The sequence below is a fragment of the Ostrinia furnacalis genome, unplaced genomic scaffold (assembly GCF_004193835.3).
Source record: "Ostrinia furnacalis isolate ACB-3 unplaced genomic scaffold, ASM419383v2 OfSCF3159, whole genome shotgun sequence".
NCBI classification, from domain to species: domain Eukaryota; kingdom Metazoa; phylum Arthropoda; class Insecta; order Lepidoptera; family Crambidae; genus Ostrinia; species Ostrinia furnacalis.
In genome coordinates this window covers 259,465-282,979 of record NW_021133398.1, presented here as the reverse complement: position 1 = coordinate 282,979, position 23,515 = coordinate 259,465, and the positions used below count along the sequence as shown (strand labels likewise).

The window sequence follows — 23,515 nt, the reverse complement described above, 5'->3', positions numbered from 1 at the left end:
TCACACTCAAATTCAGTTTTAAAATAATGTTTATTATACTCACTTCACTACATTGTCTTTAGAACACAAAATAACATCAGATTTTTACACTAAAGTCCAAAAATAAATTGAAGCAATAAAAAAAATTATCGCCCTCGATCGCGTTCCGTTCATCTACCCTCCACTGAATCTTTTTTCTCGACTGGCGTACTCGCAATGCGCGACTAACTTCACATTGCTCTGTCACTGGTTACTTGCATGCTCAGCAACTTCAGATTGCAAAGAATGTTGCCAATTTGAAATAATGAAGTGGACTTAAATCTAAACAAAATAAAAATATAAACTTATTTTACTCAAAAATAAACACATATTTATTCCAGTATGTTGTATTTTTCGTACGAAACAATAGGCTTATTTTAGCGTCTTTGTAAAAAATAGTTTAAACAAGAAAAATTAAAAAGGAGGAAATAGGGGATGAAAAAATGTTTTGACACTACTAAAGTTTTAGATAAAATTAAAAACAAACTTGAATTTCACTTTTTATTTCTAACCCAAATGTGACCAAAGTAGGTAATTACAAATTCCTTAAAACTAGTTTTTCAAACCTATATTTACAACGTCACTTAATAATTTTATCTTATTTTTTATAATACAGGAAATACTAATATACTGTAGCAATAGTATGACTTAATCAAACATTTTATTTTTATAAATTTTTATAGTTACTAAAGTACATCAACCAACGCCGCGGTCGTAAGTATCACCTTTGCTAGCACATGAAGCTAAACACTATGGCACCTTACATGACTACTGTTTCCAAGAAAGGATTTTCCAAAATTCATCCCCTAAGGGGGATTACGGGGTTGAAAGTTTAACGCGACTTAAACCGCGGGCAAAAGCTATAACGAAACTATTCCCACCTCTCGTTCCCACCACTGAAACTCCTGTGTAGCCAGGATCTACAGCTTGACCGCCGTAAACCCAACCAGTGAAAGTTAAGTTTGCCATACCAAAACTTGCTTCTTCATTCCAAATCCTTTACAGAACTTCTTCTCTTATCCACACAGCTTAGAAGTTTGAAGTCCCTTCCAAACATTTCTCCGTCTCCCAATGTTTGGGGTAGAGGTTGGTTGAGGGTCTCAGGGAGGAAGAGTGACGTCACTCCTGCCATGATGCTGAGAACACCCATCACTATGAGCGGGAGAGACCTGGCGTATGTAGCCTGGAATAAATACAACTTGGTTAGTACCACTACGTGGACAGATGGCCATGACGATTCCTCATACAAATTAGAATCGGGTCCAACTATCGGCCAACTAAAAATCGGTGGTCTGCGCCTAGGTTTAAGGTAGCAGAAAGCTGAATGCAGGCTGCTACGAACCGGCCAATCTGGAAATCATTGGGGGATGCTTCTACATATATTGTTCAGTAGTGAGCGTCCTGAAATGATGATGATGATGCTTAGTACAGACAAAATCAAAAATCAAAATCAAAAATATTTATTCAGTTTAGAACTTTAGACCACAAGTGGCACTTATGAACAGCTATATGGTTCCATCAGAGTAGAATAGGGTTACTCCACTCTCTCATGGAAATCGTAATAGACGACTAGGCGAGAAATATGCGAACATCAGGACTGCCCAACCAATCTCCATTTTATTTTGCCTCTAATAAATTTGAGTGATTGGAGAGTGGTGTAGACGACATCATAAAGGCAGAATGTAGGCCGCTACCAGCCGGTCACTAAGGAAATCATCGGTGGAGGCCTATGTTCAGCTGTGGACATCCTGTGGCTGAAATAATAATGAATTGACGATGATGTACCTAATGTAATTTTCCTGCAGTAGTCTATTATTGGTGATGATGATGACTGAACGGGTTTGATAAACATAAAAAAGAAAAATTGAGATGGTTTGCCTCAAGTTAATGATTATTTAAAAAGTTGTGTCGATAATCGAAAGTATTTGATGAAAAGGTTTTATGACCGTTCTAACCCATGGTAATCACTTACCAAATGCACAATATAAGGGCACGCCAGCAGCCCCAGACCAGCTATAAAGGATGATGCTCCCATCGCCTGCGCTCGTAATACCGTCGGAAGCAACTCCCCGATCTGGACGTAGAAGACCGCGAACGATGCCGCTATGAACAGCCGGCCCAGCATTGCTAAGACCACCGTGATCCATGGCCAGGCTAAAACAAGGAATTTATAAATTAATTCTTTCTTTCAAGAAGGCTCAAGGTCATTCTAAGGGCGATGGAGCGAGCTTTGCTCAGAGTTGCATTAGTCATCGAATCAGAAATGAAGAGATCCGTGGAATAACTGAAGTAACCAAGATAGCAGTGGATTTATTTTGGTTGAAACAAACCTAGACTTAAACTAAACTTTTACTGTAGCTCTTTTAGTATAAGGCCATTAATTATAAAAAGTACACGCTCGTTGAAGAGCATTTTTGTGACGTTAAGTATAGAAATGTCATTTTAAAACAAAATATAAAAAATAAATAAAAATAATAAGCTGAAGTGGCAATGGGCAGGGCACATAGTACGCAGAACTGAAGGCGGATGGGGCAGAAAGGTTCTGGAATGGAGGCTGCGTACCGGAAAACGCAGCGTGGGACGTCCACCCACAAGGTGGACCGACGACATCGTAAAGGTAGCAGGGAAGCGCTGGACACAGGCCGCTACCAATCGATCAACATGGAAAGTATTGGGGGAGGCCTATGTTCAGCAGTGGACGCCCTATGGCTGAAATGATGATGATGATGATGACTGGACAAAGGCCTCCCCCAATGATTTCCATTAAAACCGGTCCTGCGCTGTCCGCATCCAGGTCTTTCTCACCAGATCAGAACAGGAAAGGGGTATCAAATTCAAATTCATTTTTTTTTATTGCATATTAAGTGTTTACAATTGGTTCTTATCTAAACAATGAGCTTATAACTTAATAACCTATAACGTATACAGGGTATCTCAGAATGGGTGAATCAAACTAATAGGAGAGGTAGCTCTACTAATGTACAGTCACGGAATGAAAAGGTTCGTCAGTTTTCAAATTGATTCCTTCAACGAATCGCGAGCACATATTACCTTTTGAAACTATGTTACAGAATAATCTCGAGTTAGAGAAAATAATCTTTAACTGTTCGTCAGTAAAGTTCAAAATTATTCAGATCAAAGTTGTTTGACGATTTATCTTGTCAAGAAGATTATTATGATTGATAAACTAAAACCTTCTTGTTGGTTCAACCTGCCATTATTATTTCTATTAAATAAAAAAAAACTATTGTCAATTGGTCAATGTCATCATTGCATTGCACTGATGGGATAGAAAAATAAACAAGCAAAACCTTATTCGTTAGCAAACGTCATATTTATTTAAATGTTAGCAGCACTGTTTCTTGCACTCTGTTATGTTGGCAGGTTTGACTCTTACAGTACCTAGTGCAAGCGAAAACCGACACTAAGGTGACGAACCTTTTCATTCCGCGACTGTGCTATCCCAAAAAAATATGAAAAAATATTTTTGAGTTCGGATTTTTATTAAATAAAGTGCTCTAAACTCGAAATCTAGTCATTATTTTCAAAAGTTTGTTAACAGATAAACGAAGCGATCATGTACAATTAATATTAGTAAGAAAAAAGTACAAATAAACTCCAAACGCAGCAATCATAGCCAGATACTTAGGCAAAGCTGATTAATTTTCACTATTTAAAAAAAAATTGTTTCCTTGTGAGCTTTATTTTTTTTTTCATATTTTTTTGGGATAGTACATTAGTAGAGCTACCTCCCCTATCAGTTTGATTCACCCATTCTGGGACACCCTGTATGTGCAGTATGTTGTCTTACCTTCAGGAACAAAGACGCAGCTCAAGCATGCCAGGCCCCCGACGTGCGTGAAGACGCACAGCACCCAGCGCCGCCCGAACCGGTCCATGCAGCGCCATGCCATGAAGTACGATGGTAACTCTACCACGCCACCTGGAATTATCAAGTACAGTTTAAAACCCGTAGTAAAACAGATGCAATAGGGATGTTTCCTGGGTCAAAAAGCAAGAGTTTTAATTAGTCCGTCAGTTAACTTATCAAAAAATACTCTACACGTATTTTTCACTTTTTCAAACTAATGAAAATTTAAAGAGATAAAGCGCGCCAAAGTTCATAAGAAGAGGCCCGTGACGTCAATGCGTGCATAAAAGTGCCGCACGTTGTGACGTCGTGCGGAACTTCAACGCAGCATAACTATGTAATTATTTGTTAGATTGACAAATAAAAATATATGTGTCCAATATTTTTTGATATTAAACATGACGGACTAAAAAATTTTTTTAGGAAACTAGCCTATTAGACCCTACGACCTATAACATAGATACATTATGATAGATTGAAACCACGACACAAAGAAACTAAGATAAGTAAGTCTAATGAGACAGACGAGTAGGCGCACACCGTTAATTTTTCGTCGGCCGATAGTTTAGTCGGGCAGTTGATCAGTATGTGCATGTGTGGGAGTGCGCACACTACGCCGACTCGATTTGGCCGATTCTTCATACAAATTAAAATCGGGCAGAACTATCGGTCAACTAAAAATCAACGGTGTGCGCCTACTCTAAAGGTTAAAATTCCGAAACTTTTTTTGGTTTTAATGACACTCTTTTCCTTTTTATCAACTAAACTGTTTCATAGATAAATAGCGTCGAAAAATACGGGACTATTCCCACCTCTCGTTCCCTCTTTGCAACTCCTGTGTAGCCAGGATCTACAGCTTGACCACCAATAAAAACCCAACCAGTGAAGGTCAAGTTTGTCCCGGGGGAAAGTTACATTGTCATTGGACCCGCAACAAAATTAACCAGAAGAACATAGGAGTTCGAAGTTAAGGTTCGATTTCCCTCCAGCATCGAAAAATAATCATGATACTTGAGACAAAGCAATCAGATATTAAATGATTAAGGAAAAAAAACTCGTATCTACTTACCAATGAAGAACGCCAAATAATCATCCACACCTAAATTAGGCGTATTATAACTCAAACTATTATAAACTACTCCTATAGCCACCCAATTGAAGGTGAGAAGGAAGAATTTCTTCCTGATATTGGGATATCTAAAGACATCTAATGGAGAAGCTTTGCAGTCTCCTTCTGAGTTCTCATCGTCCATTCTCTTATTCTCTACATCATATTCTTCTCCGTCCCTAATGAAGATTTTATTTACAAGTTGTAGGGATTTTCTTCTCAATGTATTAGCAGGAGATTTATACGGCTCAGTTTGCGTTGCTTTTTGTTTAGCGTCAGTGTTTAAATGAGATTCTTCTGTAATACCGTCTTCCTCTTTCAATACATCATCTCTGATGCTTTCTCTTTCTTTTTTTAATCGCGCCTTTTTATTCACTATTTCAGCGACTTCGTGTGCGATTATTCTTTCAAGGTTCTCTCCTTTTGGTTCGTCACTATCAGGGATTCTGGTGAAATCTGGTTTGAATGTGAGCATGTTACTGATCCTTCTGTCTACAAAGTCGTCCTTGTCAGCTGGGTCTGGGAATCCAGAGATATTTCCGTTTACGTTTCTGAGCATTGTCACTTCTGTTTCGGCGTCCTCTTCTTTAACTTTTTTCTGAAAATTATGTTTATGATCAGAATTTTCAAATAATTCAGAAATTATTCTCAATGAATACTCCTACACTACGAATACTTTTACACTCAATTGTAGCTCCATTCAATTCAATATTTGTTAGAGGATTTTTTTAGATACTTACGTGAATTTCTAGTAGAAACCCTCGAGGCAAATCAATGCCGTTTTTCTTAGCAAGGTTCCTGAATACCTTCTCTGCTTCAGCTATCCGCCCTCTGCTGACCAGCCACCTTGGAGATTCTGGTATGAGCCAATAATAACTGAAATAAAAATATCATGATTTTGGTGTATGTTCTTATTTTATTTTCTACACTACTAATGACAGAATGTGCTCAATTCCTATTAAGTAAGGATCTTATGCTACTATTTTCTAAGAACTAAATAGGTACATACTTTCATTTCATTATGTTCTTTGGCTACAACTTCTAAATGGATTTATGGTGAATTGTAAGTTATTTTTATTAACTTTTATCTCCGTGGGACTATTCCCACCTCTCTTTTTCACCGCTGCTAAGAACTCCTTCGTTGAAAGAATCTACAGTTTGACCGCCAGTAAAAACCCAATCAGTGAAGGTGAAGTTGGTTCCGTGGGAAAATTAAACTACGACCGCTACGAAATTAATAAGCAGAACCTCCATATGTTACTGAGAATGTCTTTGATTTATTCAAATTCTATACTGACAATGACTCATGTCGTTACTTACCCATACAGTACTATAAAGGGAAGACTAGTAGCCAGGGACAGGTAGAACCAGTCCTTCACAGCATACGCTAACAACGCCAGTAGGCACATCCCGCTGGCAAACAGCATTCCTACCACAATACCTGAAATGGTAAAGATGACAACATTGATATTCAACAATAAATACAAGTTTCGTCTGCAGCTTCACGAACGTGAATTTTGGTCTCTCCATAAAAAAAGACTAACGAGCGCATATTTTTATGTCCCCCTTTCAAAAAACAGGTTAAAAAAACCCGTCTTTTCCCCTAAGTGTCTATGTCAGTGGTTTAACCATAAAGAGGTCACAGACAAAAATACATTATTTTACTTTTGCATTTGTAATATTAGTATGAATTGGAATAATGTCCAATTAGACATTGTTATTAACTATCAGTATAGTGGTATTAGTGGTGTACCTAACATTTAGAAAAAGTGGTTCAGGTGAGGGTTCGACTCTCACTTGAACTGCAATAGTTGATTCAAGTGTTTATTCAAGATATTTATGAAAATCTTAATCATCATCATCCTAATTTTAACCACAGAACTTCCATGCCGAATATGAACCACCTTCAAAGATTTCCAGATTGGCCGGTCACAACCTTTGTAAGGTTGGACCTTGGACGAATTAACCACGAGTTGGACAGTTAGATGACCTTACAAAGGTTGTGAGTGTTGTGACCGGTGTTGACCCAAACATACCCGTATAAGTCCGGCTCCTAGGCGGCATCAGCTCCAAAGCCAGGATAAACGGCTGCTGATACAACGCCGGGAAGAACAAGCCCCCAGCGATCCTCAGAGCCACATACGTCCAGTAGTTGTTGGGGAAAGCAGCTGCAATCGCTAGAGGCACCTCTAGCAGGATCATCAGGAGGATGGTGGGCCGACGACCTGACCTGGAATTAGAATAGGTACTGATCTAGACATCATCATCGTCATATTTTTGTGTATATGAAGACGTCCACACAGGGCCGGATCGTGAATTTGTGGGGCCCTGGGCTGAAACTAGCTGGGGGCCTATCTTAGTACCTACTCAACTAATAGCCATATGCCAAAAAACTGTTTCTACACTCGCGAGCAAAAGTATGAAATCACTTACATGAAGTTGTTTCCACGCAATCTTGTATACTAATCAATTTGTTAGTAACAAAAAGTGGCACCATTGTAAAGATTAAACTTTTAACTTTAAATTGATACCAAATTCATTTGTATCACACCAGTATTTAAAAAGATATCCCGCCTGATGTGAAGAAGTAAGGAAAAAGACATGTATCAACTGTTTGATACGTCGCGAGTTGCGGCCTATTTACCCCCTATAAAAGCACGTGTTTTCGGATTTTTGCTCTCACACGTTGATCCATACACATCTCCGCTTCTTTTGACATTTTACCTGGGATTCTACACCTTCAGAAGCAGCACTAATCGTTGCACTATTGCAAGAAGGGCTCAGCCAGCGGGCTGTCGCACGTCAGCCCCACATAAGCCAGTCCAGGGTTTCGAAAGTTTTAAGACGCTTTCGGGAGACTGGTGGCTTTATCCCGAGACTAAGTTCTGAACAGCGCCGGTGCACATCGCAGAAGGATGACCGTTTTTTCATGTCAACCTCTCTATGAAATCGTCATTTGACTGGTATCGACGTCCAGCAAGACCTCAGAAATGTTCGTAGGATAGCTGTTAGCGATAGCAGTAGCGTGGAAGAACAACGGGCTCAATTTCTTCGATCACCATCGTCGCTACAGGAGGCCTGCAGCAGCCTAGACGGGCTGCTCGCCTTCTGGGGGGATCTGGGGTGGTTGGAGTAGGAAGATAAACCACAAATCGCGCACAATGGCCCTATCATGAGGCTAAGTGCGGTATTCGATTGCCCTGCAAAACTAACTAACTAACTAGCTGTTAGCGAGTGGACAGTTCGTCTAAGATATAAGCAATAGAATTTGACTCCAAAAAGGCCTGCCAAAGGCTCGAAACTGACGGCAGGTCACCGATAAGCACGCTTTCAATTTGCTCGTACACATCTTGATGGAAAGTCGAGCAAGCCACCCCCATAAGCCACTGTTTAAGCGAACCAGCACTGCACAAATCGCTCCCCAGGCCGCCTATAGACCCGACCTCTTCGACTGCTGCACTGCAAACACAATCTGCATTCATCGGAGAACAAAACTCGCCTCCATTATTCGCCTTCCCATCAAAATAAGTGCGAGCTAATTGAAAGCGTGCTTATCGGTGACCTGCCGTCAGTTTCGAGCCTGTGGCAGGCCTTTTTGGAGTCAAGTTCTATTGCTCATATCTTAGACGAACTGTCCACTCGCTAACAGCTATCCTATGAACATTTCTGAGGTCTTGCTGGACGTCGATACCAGTCAAATGACGATTTCATAGAGAGGTTGACATGAAAAAAACGGTCATCCCTCTGCAATGTGCACCGGCGCTGTTCAGAACTTGGTCTCGGGATAAAGCCACCAGTCTCCCAAAAGCGTCTTAAAACTTTCGAAACCCAGGACTGGCTTATGTGGGGCTGACGTGCGACAGCCCGCTGGCTGAGCCCTTCTTGCAATAGTGCAACGATTTGTGCTGCTTCTGAAAGTGAAGAATCCCAGGTAAAGTGTCAAAAGAAGCGGAGATGTGTATGGATCAACGTGTGAAAGCAAAAATCCGAAAACACGTGCTTTTATAGGGGGTAAATAGGCCGCAACTCGCGACGTATCAAACAGTTGATACATGTCTTTTTCCTTACTTCTTCACATCAGGCGGGATATCTTTTTAAATACTTGNAACACCCTGTATGTACATACAGTGTGAGTCACGATAAAGTGCACATATGAAAATAGGTGAAAGTAGACCTATTTTTATCGACAAAAAAGAGGTCAAAAAATTTTTGAGATTTTTTTTTTATTTTTTTTCTGCCAATTACTTACGTTAGGTAACGTAAGGGCCCCGGGGTTACAAGGGGCCCCCAGATCCCGTGCAGATGCAATTTTTAATCAATATTTTCTTATGACGTTGTCACGTAAAAATATCGTCCGTAAACCGACTTTACAGACTTTTTTTTTTTTTTCAAATTATTGCCTACTTTTTAGCGGGATCTGGGGGCCCCTTGTAACCCCGGGGCCCTGGGCTGCAGCCCAATCAGCCCATAGGTAGATCCGGCCCTGCGTCCACAGCTGGACAAGTCGACGAGCTGGACGAGTCTTTTGAGGCGTACGCCCATATTCATTGCGCGTGGACGCACGCTTTGCGTTTGATTTTCTGCTTCAATTAAGCAAGCATCGTTTGTGAATATGGGCTTTAGTATCTCAATACTCTTGTATTTATTTCTTAACAACATTTAAAAAAAATATTAGTAAATTGCATTGCACAAATTAGTACTTATAGTCTTGTTAGCCTCTCGTACTAAGCTAAAGCTTGTATCACGAATGAGCTCACTATTATTGTAATAAGTACCTACAAACAGTCAAATACCTATTGTAAATCCTACTTCCTACTAATATTATACGAGTAAATGCGAAAGTTTGGATGTCTGGATGTTTGTTACTCTTTCACGCAAAAACTACTGAACGGATTTTGATGAACCTTTACAGTATTATTGTTTATAACCCAGAATAACATATAGGCTGTAATTTTTGACGATCTGTGACAAACTAAATTTCACGCGGGTGAAGCCGCGGGCAAAAGCTAGTTTACTATAAGTTACTCCGATACCATCAATTCGGCATAGGTATTTTAATACAGCGTATTTAGCATTTAGTTTAGTAATAAAGTCACTCAAAAAATCCAAGCACGTTATCGTGTACCATTGTTTTGGGTCCTGCGCGTACGCATGCAAAGTAACCGCAAACAATGTTGTGCATGACAAACGCGCTGTTTGTGAAGCTACTACCGGACGCTCGGGAAGTTCAAAAACCTTAAATCTTAATAAATTATAGAATTTGTTATTGTGATTTTTATAAACATGTTGTTGTAAATATTTTTTGAACATCTTTTCAGTATTATTTGCGTACGTATACGCAAAAGTCTGGAAAATATAGCTTCTAGAGTTTGTGCCGTTATTTAAAAGTTTTCTGTTTTTCTTTTAAAAATAGGTTCCATAAACCTAGGCGCAGACCACCGACTTTTAGAGTAGGCGCACACCGTTGATTTTTAGTTGGCCGATAGTTGTGCCCGATTTTAATTTGTATGAAGAATCGGCCAAATCGAATCGGCATAGTGTGCGCACTCCCATACAACTAACTATACTGATCAACTGCCCGACTAAACTATTAGCCGACGAAAAATCAACGGTGTGCGCCTACTCTTAGTTATAGTTTAGTCGGGCGGGCTGTTAATCAGTATGAGCATATGTAAGGGCCCACAATACATTACATCGGCCGATTCTTCACACAAATTAAAATCAGGCCCAACTATCAACCGACAAAATTATGTAGTCTGCGGGAAGTATAAAACTAAAGAAAAGTAAAAGCTAACCAAGAACTTCTGTGCCAGCGTGGGACGTCCCACACACAAGGTGGACCGACGACATCATAAATGTTGATGAGCACCTTCATGCTGTATAACGTAGAGCTGGCTAGCTGGAACCGCTATGATAGAACTGTCATTTATATTCAAATGTGATGTTGTTTTTTAGCTGTGTAATGGCTGTGCCGAACTCTCTATTGTAAATATTCTACGTGTGCTTTGATACCAATATATTTATTATGTTACTACCAACCACTGTATTTATTGCTCTGTAGCGGACTTAATATATCCCTAACAATAAAGGTAGCAGGAAAGCGCTACCAACCGGGTAACATGGAAAGCATTGGGGGAGGCCTATGTTCAGCAGTGGCCGTCCTATGGCTGAGATGATGATGATGAAGAACTTCTGTTACCAAATTTCACGCCGAGAAGAATAAAAATCAAACCTCACCTGTCAGACATCCATCCAAACACGAGGTTGCCAAATATCGACCCGACCCAGAAGAGCGTGTTGCCGGTGCGTGGCAGCCAGTCCTCGTCGCAGACCAGGGAGAACTGAAAATGGGCATTTGAAGATGAATTGATACCTTTTATGCCCGCGAACTCATGTCTGTTAGTCGTCGTTAATACGCTACATATTCGAAGTATTCAATGAAGGCTTGGGAGGTGATTGAGAGCTCCACTAAGCCCATCATCTCCTTAGACCTAAGGGTACCATGCTAGCCCCATTTTCTTAACGTTAAATAAGGTGATGTAGATCTTTGGCTAAATGGTTGGGAAAAAAGAGTCTCATTGGGCTGCCCTAGTCTGAAGTGAGCCCTATGGTAACACATAACAGGAATTTTGTTTTCATAGGGGTCACTTAAAAATTAGGGATTGATGGTGAAAACGCCCTTGCTAAGGACGAATGAAATTGGATGAGCAAAGACGCAAGTTATGTACACGCAGTTACTTCGTTACGTACTCGAAATTTTCACAAAATTGAATCCAAGAACAAGATTTTTAGTATGTTTAGGAGCTGATAGTTACCTTGATCAGCCATCATTCAAAGATGATGTTGAGATAGCGACGGATGATCGAATATTCTTCTTACCTCAGTAACGAGGGTCCTCTGGTAATGTTCCGTGCTGAACCTCCAGCCACAGCTGCAAGAACTTGTGTTCTCGCTCCTGGCTTTAATTATTGCGTCCACTGCCCTGGATATCTGCAAGAAATAATGTGGTTAAGCATCATGACAATCAAATCAACGTTTTGTTTGTTTACGATGACGAAAACCAAAGTAACCGAAATTATGTAATTCCCGCAGAGATTTTCAGCCATAGGACGTCCAATGCTGAACATAGGCCTCCCAATGCTTTCTTGTTACCCGGTTGGTAGCGGCTTGCGTCCAGCGCCTTCCTGCTACCTTAATGATGTCGTTGGTCCACCAAATGAGTGGACGTCCCACGCCGCGTTTTTCGTTACGCAGCCGCCACTCCAGAACCTTGCTGCCCCATCGGCCGCAGAATTACCAATCTTTAGTGGCAGTGGGCACATTAGCTCGTAGAGCTGGCCACTAACACTCGAGAACTTCGGCCCGTGGGGGCCGGAAGACGTATGTAGGCAGGTCTTCCACTAGGTAAGCCCAACTCCTGATCTGGTAAAGATCGCGAAAAGTACCTGGATATAGGCAGCGCAGGACCGATCGTGTTGAAATCTTAAGGGAGGCCTTTGTTCAGCACTGGGCGTCATTTGGCTGAAACGAACGAATAAACTGGTACTTACTTGTAGCTCTCTTTCTTGGCCCGTTGCTGGTACCAGCTGTTTGGAGGACACCACGCGTAGGGCATTACCCTCTCGTACTAGAACTGATCTGAAAAATTATAATGAATTAAGTTAAGCCTGTTTTTGATTGCTAAATACTTGATGAATTTCATAATTATTTTAATAATTTTGACGGTTGCTAGATAATTTGCAATTAAAAAAACATCTAATATGAGCGACTCATGATAAAAGATCAATTAATTATTTTTAATTGTCTTAGTTTGATTGAATTCTCGTCAATAATAAATGTACCTACATAAACACAGCTGGTATTTAAATTAAATTGATAAAAGAAATAATCTGCGATAAAAATTATATAGAGATTGATGACAAGTCAACGACCTTGATGAACTTGAATAAATTATACAATTTTAATTGGCCAGATTTTTTGTTTTCTGTAGAGTCGATTTAGGATTTAGAACAAGCATAGCTATAAGAGTGTGGGACTGTGACAGCAGTAGAAGATCACTAGCAATCATCATCATCATCATCGTTTCAGCCACAGGACGTCCACTGCTGAACATAGGCCTCCCCCAATGACTTCCACATCGCACGGTTGGTAGCGGCCTGCATCCAGCGCCTTCCTGCTACCTTTATCACTAGCAATATGAGCGCCTAAATATTATGATGTGTTCTTCTCAATGAGATACTTTTTATTAGCTTATGAAAACTGCTGTTTAGCTGTGTTTTTCCATGATTAATATCATTAAGTCCTTTATTTTCAAAGTCAACTAAAATTATACAATTACTTTTGGTCTAAAATCTAAAGCAAACATAAATGTAAGCCAGGTTTTCATAGGTAGATTTTTTTTATTAGTGTAAAGAATTATTTGTGAAGTGTTCGGTATTAAAAAAGTCATCCATAAACTTCTCTCTCACCTCATCATCATCATTTCAGCCACAGGACGTCCACTGCTGAACATAGGCCTCCCCCAATGACTTCCACACCGTTGGTAGCGGCCTGCATCCAACTCCTTCCTGCTACCTTTATCAGATCGTCGGTCCACCTTGTGGGTCTCTCACCTCTCCTCAGCATAATCCCCCAGTTCTTCCATCAGCACCTTCAGGTCCAGGGTGTAAGCCCGACAGCCCTCAAACACGCCCTCGTTGTGAGGGACCGTGAGGTTGCGGACCAGCTCATCAGGGAGTTCCAAGGTCTCCAACTCGGGGATTGGCGCACACCAGTGCTCTGGCGTGGCGTTTGTGAAGACCTGGAATGATAAGGCTTTATTTTATTTTTTGAATATTGTTTAAAATATCTGCTACCTAGAGTGGGATCTGAACTTACGACTTTTCGCTCGATTGCTACTACCTTGGTACTATTACATAGGCGATTATCACACTGCGCCGCACTCCGCCGCGGTACGCGCGACGACAGATTTAATCATTGTATGCAAGTACTCAGTTTGTATAGAAAACACGCGCGGCACAACACACTGACGACGCGTCCGCGCGTGGATTTTTTTATATGAAATCACGCGGACCGCGGCGGAGCGCGGCGCAGTGTGATAACCGCCTTATTCTGTGGCCACGGAGACGTTAGGTATAAATTCAATTTATTTATTCCAAAAACAAAATACATTGTATAGGAAAATTAGTTAAGACAGAAGGGAGGTAAGCATGTAGAAAAATTTTTAGTGTATTTTATAATAATATTTAATTATACTGTAAGCTGTAATAAACCAGCTTCATCCAAACCATTCATTCATTCAAACCATGTCATCAATACCTATGCATAACTGAAAAACATGCATAAGAAATATTGTTTCAAATTATAATAATTATGCTAACAAAATAAATAAGTACCTAGATAGTGGTAATAAGTTTCTCGTAGTAATTTTACAATATGAAATGGAAAAGCCAAGCTAGTTTTCCTTATGTCTAAAGACTTAGATTCGATATTATCTAGGATAGGTTATTCTTTGTGCAAAGTTACAGTATTTTTCAAGTGATGCACATAAAATAATTAATCTGTCCGTATCATTTGATCTACATGTAGAGTTACGAGAAAAGACTAATCAAATGAAAGGCACAACCTCATCGTGAATCGACGATTCAGTTCATCAAGTTTAATTTAACCAATTACACGCTGCAACTTGTCACATACCTACAAACGGGCAGAAGGCAGAATTCAGGGCCAGTTCTACTAGTTCCTGGTAAAGTTTCAGGGCGTTATCTGCATAGCTGGGCATTAACTCGTTAATCCGTTAATCGTTAATTAACGAAGTTAACATTTCTATTAACGGATTAACTTTTAAGGCCGGGTAACAGAGAAAATGGCGAAAATGAGGTTTTCATTTTACATTTTTGAGGTACTAAACAGTAAAATAAAAGGCTAAGATTTTTTTTGGGCAAAGTTGAGGATATTTTCTAGGGCTATTAACGGATGGAAACACGATTTGATGAAGTTGACTCGATAGAATAAATTCCCAAAGTTACCTCTATTCGTTTTCTAATTATGGTTTTATTTTTAAAATAAGCGATTTGAGATTCTGAATCTTTTACTAAACTAAAGTTCAGAAATAACTTGAGGGCTTTTAACGGATGAAATTTTTATATTGCGTCTTATTTAGTTACTATGTTAAAAAATGTGATTTATGTATAACGTATGTACGGGGCTCTGTATTGAAAATCACTACGAGCATCACACGCGGTTACCTTCCGCAGGCACCCGCTCTGAGCACTCATGGGAGTTTGTGCAGAGGTCGCTAGAGTTTGACTTTGAGCTTTGTTTATAGTCATAACGAAGCAGATTTTGATGGGAAACTGCACTGTCTTGAATTCGAAAGGGTAATTTGACGGTGTTAGTGGAATTCTAGGAATAAATGCAGAGCCTTCTCATTGAAATTGAGACATTTCAATTTGAGATTTCACTTGACATTGATTGCAATCTGACATGGAGTTTTCAAACACNCAACTGAATTTTTAGACCAGTTCACCTCAACCGATTGAGCTGTAATAATTTGGTATACTTTCAAATTCAATTCAAATCTTTATTGCGTACTAAGTGACAATTATTGTAATGGTGGAAATTACATACACATGGGCTTAAGACTTAGTGACCTAGGTCTTAGTGCAACAGAGTAGGTGGCTATATACATTACCTATACATAATATGAGATGTAACATATGCATACTTTGATGCTAAAGAATAACGAAACAGGCAGATTACAAATTAAAGTATCAATGTTGTGGTACCATTGAGCTGGTCTAATGATGGAGTCAGGCTGGAGGCGGCCATAGGAACTCCTAAATGAAACGGCGGAATCGCATCGAATTTGGGTTAGTTGGATTTGTCTTTTTGAGCACATTGGTGCTAAATTGTATTGTAATGTAATTGAACCAAGGCTCTGAGATTGAGATACTATAGACTAAGAGCTGGTGAACGCCATATCAACGTCATTTTATAAAAGTTGAAAGTTTGTCAGAGTATGCTCCCAATAAATATAGGTTAGAATGTTGGTGGATTATGAAGTTTGGGTCATCGTGGCTTTGGCAGCTATCCTAAAAAAACTGTCTGGCAAGGAGTTGGAACTGTCAAAACTGTCTGGCTAAAAAGAGGAATAAATTCCATGCGCGATACAAGCTTTCGAAATTATTTGAACCTTGCTTACAACTATTTTTTTCGTTTTATTATAATGTGTTAACGGATTAACGATTAACGTTAACTTGCGTTAAATCTTGCTAAATGTAACGTTTAACGAAGTTAATTTTTTTATTAACGGTTTAACGATTAACGAAGTTAACTATTTGATTAACGGTGCCCAGCTATGGTTATCTGACATTATGACATTATCTGACGAATAAACGTTACTGTAACATTGCGTTGCAGAAAGTTTCCTTTAGGTAGGAGAAAGGAAAAGTTGTATGTATTCGTAATTATCTCATAAGTTTCTAAACAGTCCCTAAAAGAAGTCATACCGGCTTGGGTGTATCAGAGTCGGTCAAAATTGTTCTATCAATGCCATATTTTTGGTTATGAGACTTCAGACATGGGGGACCGAACGCAAAATACTTAATAACTCTTCTCTTGGCTTAAGCAAGGAATATAGCGAAGAAAGCACCAGAATTAATAAGTAACTGTCATATAAGGTAACTGGCGACATCAGAGGGTTTTCATCATCATTTCAGCCACATGACATCCACTGCTGAACGACCTAAATATTCAGCAGTGGACGCCCCCAATGACTTCCACATGGCGCGGTTGGCAGCGGCCTGCATCCAGCGCCTTCCTGCTACCTTTATGAGGTCGTCTGTCCACCTTGTGGGTGGACGACCCACGCTGCGTTTTCACATAGTGGAAAACAGCCTGTACCTATAACTTTCTTCCAGTGTTGATGATGATTTTTTTTCTACAAACATAAAAACCTTCCACAGTGATCAACGATATTTGAAAAAAAAAATCGAATCGGTCCAATCGTCCTCTATTCGCGCTTAGCAACATATTAGTGATTCATTATTAATTAAATAGGTAATGTAAATAATACCAAACTAATCTTCCTGCATGAATCATGCTACATCGTCATCTTGCTTGGTCTGGTTGGTCCATTAAGCTATCGGTACCGCTACTCGTACAACTAGTATTAATAAAAATAAATATAGGTAGGTAAATTGTTTATTTTCAGACCAAGCAGACCATATTTTGTTAATATTTTTTATTTATTTATTTACACTTTTGCACATACAATTGTACAGTGGCGGACTAATAACAATTTGATCTTAGAGACTATGTTAGTATTGTACAGTCAGCTATCGCGGCGCTGTAAGATACAACTAGTATTGTAGGTATAGTCAGCGTCAAATAGTTTGTGAAACCCAAAGTAGCCAAAAAGTTCACATCACGTCTTTGCTACAATTATTATTGGCATACGGTTGTGTCACAGTAAAGTCTGTTCGCCGAGAGTTGATAAATATTATGAAATGTCTTGCTATAGCGACTGTCGCTTAATTATCGCATTCTGTATGGCGGGCGTCGTTTGTCACAACGCGCACTGAGTACCATGGTACGAGCCACGCAGCTGTCGTCAATCGCCCGGGCCGGCGGGCGGCGGCGGCCACAGCGTGACCACTTTTAGTGGATTTCTACTTTTTTGGTAGATTTGAGGCAAAGAGAACGATGATTTAGTAGTGCGACAACTAAGTATGGGGTTCAGCAAGTCACAGCAACATAGAAATACTCGAAAGGTTCCAGAGCAAAAACATTAGAGGCATTTTTATGATACTTCCCTATGTCAGTAACAAGATTATGTACACGGATATCAAGCTGGATACAGTGTAACAGCAAATTGAAAAGTACAGTAAAAGTTACCAACTGAGACTGGATAGTCACAGAAACGAACTCGCCTCTCAACTGCAAGGAACTGGCAGTCTCCACTTTTCTAGACTGAAGAGACATAGAATTCAAAACCTAGCGAAAAGATTCGCAGTGAAAGAATAAGAGATGACTCACTGGACTAGTCTCTTACTGAACGCCTCAAGAACCGGATTGGAATCAGACAGAAAATTGGATTATTGTTTCGCGGAAACAGATTGCCAAGTAGCAGATTAGAAAAGGAAAAAAAAAGTAGTGCGAAATCGTTTAGTAGATTTTGGTAGATAATTGGTATTTTTAGAACATTCTTATAAATGGTAGTCCAAAATTAAATTGTAACCGAGCCGAGAATCCAGGCCAAAAAAAAGGCCAGGCCAAATAATCTACCAACCTTTTCATTATATCGACAAAAAAAATTAGCGGGCCGCAATTTATAATGAGTTTAGAACCTCTGATATTTTTTTTTATCAACTCTCGGCGAACAGACTTTAGAATATAGGTACTGTGGTTGTGTTGTCAACATTTTGGCCACTTTGTGTGTCACGAACTATTTGACGCTGACTGTACCTATACGACGTATTATTTTCCTTTTATGAAACGGTATTCAGGCGTACTCTACGCTTGCATGTGAGCATGTCCCAAGCTTTATGTTATGCAAATTTTCAGCCATTCTTGTAGTGGAATGAGATCACGATGTCAGTGGGTTTGAAAGACTTATTTATCAGCTATGCCCGACTTTGGAGGCGTGGTGAACGTTTTCAGCGCCGAGTTTCAGGAGTCACGATTGCAGTGCTTTCCAATGAAGCTAGAACTTTCATTGGACGCTCTGCGTGGTCTCTCTCAAATTTTAAGTTATACAATATCTAAATTAATGTAAATAAATTGCGTAAAAAATATTGTAACAGCAATAGGGATGATGACTGGGTAATTAAATCGAAATTCTATTTAGTCCGTCAGACAGATAATTAGAAAATATTAGACTCATATTTTTTATTTTTTCCATAATCCAATAATTATTACAGTATTATATTGAGTTGAAATATCGCGTGACGTCACTTTTGAGTAAAAATTCTACTCAAGCGTGACGTATCGCACCATTTCAACTCGATGTAGCACTGTTACTATTTAATTATGAAAGAAAATAAAAAATATGAGTCTAATATTTTCCAATTATCTGTCTGACGGAAAAATAATTGAAATTTTGTCATCTAGCCTATTCCTTATAAGTTACCGATATTCACTTTTTTATTTCATAAAAGTTTTTCCTTTTTTGGCGAAACTGCATACCTGCTGCGTGTAACCGCAAAAGCAACAAGAACTTCCTCAAGAACATTAAAACACTAATATGATCGGCAACTCTTCTAAGATCGCGGTATCACGACAACTTGGTCCCGGACAACTCGACCTCATGACAACTCAACCCTACGACAAGTCAACTGCTCTACAATCAGCATCGTATTATGTGTCTTCTCAGCTCTGGCCCATTTATTGTCCCGAAGCAGTAGTAGGGTTAATACTGGGACGTGTAAAAGTGTTTTTACAAAGCCTATTTGCGAAAATAAATGAATTTTATGAGTTTTTATGTTGACATACTTATTTACCAGCACCATAGTCGCAGCCATGTGGCCAGTTTCATTCAAATCTAATTTAGTCAATAACGAAAGAGTCTGCTAATCGATCATCAATACTACGAGTATTTAAATGTGAGCACTCCCAATTAAATTTCAATTTGCATATTTTTTATTTAGTACTGATTATTTATATATTTGGTTCATCACCTTTGTGAATTTATAAGGTTTTAATCATAAAAAATACTTGCAAAAAGAGGATGGATTAGTTAGATAAATAAACAAGGTACTAATGAATTCCTTTTACAGTACATAAAAAAATGTTATGCGCAGTTTAGATCGACTTTCAATAGGTCGTTACTTCTGCGTTGTAGGTACCTACTAACTACATAATAAATTAGGTATTGTTAGCAAACACGAAAAAACAATTTGCAAAATGTTGCAACGCAAAAAGTACCTATTTACAAAATAAGTCACATCATACCTACCTACTTCAGTACATAATCTTTTATTCAGAACAACAAATTATAAAGTACAGGTAATTTACAAACTTAAAAACTATACTATATAAAAAAAAAAATACAATATTTACAAAAAATGAAAATAAAAGCTACCTACTTTGTTAGTCAGTCAGTCAGTTTAGAAATTTCATTTCTTTCCAAAACACCTGCAAAAAAATCTAGGTTTCTAGGTGAACTTCTATGAATAAACATGGGTACAACGAATCGGCAAATACTTATGTGCTTTATTTTTATAACCTTTCTGCTACGAATAGAGATTTTCCCATTTTTCAGTTCCATTCTTAACTTCGGACAGTAAAAAACAGAGTCAGGTTTTGCATAAAATTAAAACAAATTGTTTTCAGCATTCGAATTTCAATTGCATAAGAATTTCACAAATTATTCCCAAAGCAAATTCTGTTTTTGAAGTCTACTTATCACCATCTTATCACACACTACAATGTTTAATGCAAGTTTGGCTGATTGAGAGAAGTTATTCTGCAAGATAGGCCGCTTACCGATATTTTTGGTACTTATTAAGGCTTGGTATTTCTGCTAAAGTAGGTATTTCGCGCTGTCAAAATCTGCGCGCGCAATACTTCGCCGAAGACAGCGCGCCAAAGAGCTCTCGCGGCTACACAGTATAGAAATACCAGTTGGTTAGGTTAGGTTGACTTCCTTCCTTTCAAGCGTCACACTCACAGCACTTTCTAATACAAATCATATCCAAGTGATACAAATTAAAACAACTTTCAGAATTTTTGGGAATATATTTTAGAATCGAATAAATATAAAATATAACTGCCAAAGTAAACACGGTTCAAAGAGGCGTGGCGTCACCCGACCTTCCGGAATTTTCAAGATTACGTCACCCGACCTATCGTTAGGTCCTCGGGAGCTTGAGCGATTGGAAAAACATTTTATGATCAGTTACTCTTAGTAGCGATTATTTAGAGCTTGGATAATAAATTATAGTTGTTGCAATTCACGAAACTTTGCATGTGGTTAATTACATTAATCAGTACACGCATCAATTTTGTTCAGTCTTTTTGTTTATTAATAAATAAAAATATCATACTAAAATTGCATACATATTTTTTTGTATTGGTCTGGGTGTTTTCTTACCCCCTATTGGGTTAGTAGTAGTTTCGCAGGATTTTCCTTCGCACGAATATGCGAAACGTCCCCTTTCAATAATAATTTTTTTTTAGTAGGCGTTTCGCCCGGATGTATTAGAAGTATTAAAATCGCGTGCGAATTGACTCTTTTTTGAACTAGTAGTATGCGATTACTAGTTCTCAAAGGGGTCGATTCGCACCCGTTCGATTGTGAAAACCAAACTAATATATTTACTGTAAGTAAAAGCTAAATAGTAAATATTAGTTTGGATTGTGAATATCCTATCCTACTATAATATTATAAAGGCGAAAGTTCGGATGTCTGGATGTCATGATGTCTGGATGTTTGTTACTCTTTCACGCAAAAATTACTGTACGGATTTTGTTGAAACTTTATAGTATTATTGTTTATAACCCAGATTAACATATAGGTTAACTTATGACGATTGTGACAAACAAATTTCAATAAATAAATAAGACCGCGCGACTGATGAGATTGTCCAAGCCGTCATGGACGATTTTTTCCACATTTTTTAACATAGTAACTAAATAAGACGCAATATAAAAATTCCATCCGTTAAAAGCCCTCAAGTTATTTCTGAACTTTAGTTTAGTAAAAGATTTAGAATCTCAAATCGCTTATTTTAAAAATAAAACCATAATTAGAAAACGGATAGAGGTAACTTTGGGAATTTATTCTATCGAGTCAGCTTCGTCAAATCGTGTTTCCATCCGTTAATAGCCCTAGAAAATATCCTCAACTATGTCCAATAAAAATCTTAGCATTTAATTTTACTGTTTAGTACCTCAAAAATGAAAAATGAAAACCTCATTTTCGCCATTTTCTCTGCTACCCGGCCTTAATCCATAGACTTCTATCAAACGATGTATCAAAGTATGAGAAAAGTCGTTCTCACATTTTAGTTCATCATTTTACTTTTTTTATTTTCATACAAAATACATTTTATAAAATCCGATTTGTATGAAAATTAAAATAATTAAAATGAAGATATCAATTTTCTGACTTCACCATACCATTTATATGCCCATGTTAACATGGGTTAGTGTCGGCTCATAAACCCATTTTCCTAACACCCTGTATATTTGGGTCCTCCAAAAATTAAATAACTCTACGCTTAATAAAACTTATAGTTACCTGAGAGAAGACCAGGAAAGAAGTGGGTATGGCGGCCAAAGCGCACAGCATATAGAAGAGCACCACATGCCAGTAGCCAGCCTTCGTGGCCAGGTCCGCTGCCTCGTCCAGTTCCTTCGTCCACGACGTCATCGTCACCTCTGGTGGACTCTCACGCCATTCTTGGAGCACCTGTCTCTAGGTCTAGTCTGACACATCTTTGGGACTTCACTTTTGTTTGTTTACATTCTAACACATGGTTATTTAAATGTTCACTTAATTAAATGTATGTTACTTATCAAAATATTTGCTTTAAAATATGAAATAAGGAATTAAGTATGTTATTATAGACACTTGATTATGAAATCCATAAAACACACGCACTTTTCTCTTTTATTTCTTATAAGATATTTTTCTTAGGATTTTTTCAACGCGATCTAATTTCCACCTTTTCTTTAAATTTTTTACTTTTTAGTATGTTTTTCCGCAATATTATTTGTTTATAAATCGTGCACCCACTGTGATCCTTTCAAATTAACGCACACCCACTAATAATGTCAATAAATACGAAGATATAAATATCGCGTAAATATACGTTTGTCCGTCACAAACTTCGCGTAATACTAAGTGAAAAGTGCGCGTGCGCTTACTGATAACCGGCGAATTACGAAGTATACACACTTGTAATGGTTGCTCGAGTTTTGCAGACCTCAGTTTGGCAGGGTTATAGCTGGGGTACTCTCGGCGCCAGAAATATGTTAAGAACCACGTTCATTTATGATGTGGGATCGAAAAACGTAATAGCTTTCATTCCAAGCCCGATGTAAACACAAGTTGTTTTCCCAATTTTTCCTACTTGAAAAATTGGGATAGCTGGATCGAGAGAGTTCAACTTTTTCAAGTTCAACGCTAGATCATAGAGTCGCTAAAAAGCGTGCATTTGGTCTTTATGCCATATTTTATGGTTTCTCAAAACACACAGACAGACTATTCCTGTGGATGTTGAAAAAGGTGACTGAGAAATATACGAAAATCAGACCTTCGTCTGGCCAATTTGGGGAGTGTAGCCATATATCTCCGTTTGCCTTTGATAAATTAGAGAGTAATTCTCCTGTAGTGGAGACAAATATCCTGGTGATGGATTATACTTATTTCTCTTCGATTATAACTGCCACGATATGGGCAGGGCACACAGTACGCAGAACTGGCAGCCGATGGGGCAGCAAGGTTCTGGAGTGGAGGCCGCGTACCGGAAAACGCAGCGTGGGATGTCCACCCACAAAGTGGAACGGTGACA

The 23,515-nt window shown here is 38.7% G+C and overlaps 1 protein-coding gene across 2 annotated transcripts; it reads right to left on the bottom strand.

Annotated features, from left to right (window-relative positions):
* Positions 1-505: 505 nt before the first annotated feature.
* Positions 506-22,870, bottom strand: LOC114357451 (organic cation transporter protein). Of its 2 annotated transcripts, none has more exons than XM_028311063.1 (12): positions 22,240-22,862; positions 13,610-13,797; positions 12,548-12,635; positions 11,877-11,987; positions 11,235-11,338; positions 7,034-7,227; positions 6,318-6,438; positions 5,738-5,873; positions 4,959-5,595; positions 3,830-3,961; positions 1,991-2,172; positions 506-1,201 (listed from the first exon to the last, which is right to left on the bottom strand). In XM_028311063.1, exons 1-12 carry the CDS (start codon positions 22,369-22,371, stop codon positions 1,004-1,006), a joined length of 2,223 nt encoding a protein of 740 aa, XP_028166864.1. In that variant the 5' UTR covers positions 22,372-22,862; the 3' UTR covers positions 506-1,003. The 2 variants fall into 2 exon arrangements, 1 of the variants encoding a protein (XP_028166864.1); XR_003656302.1 differs by lacking the exon at positions 506-1,201 and adding an exon at positions 1,208-1,452 and having other exon boundaries at positions 1,523-2,172; positions 22,240-22,870.
* Between the last annotated feature and the right edge of the window lie 645 nt (positions 22,871-23,515).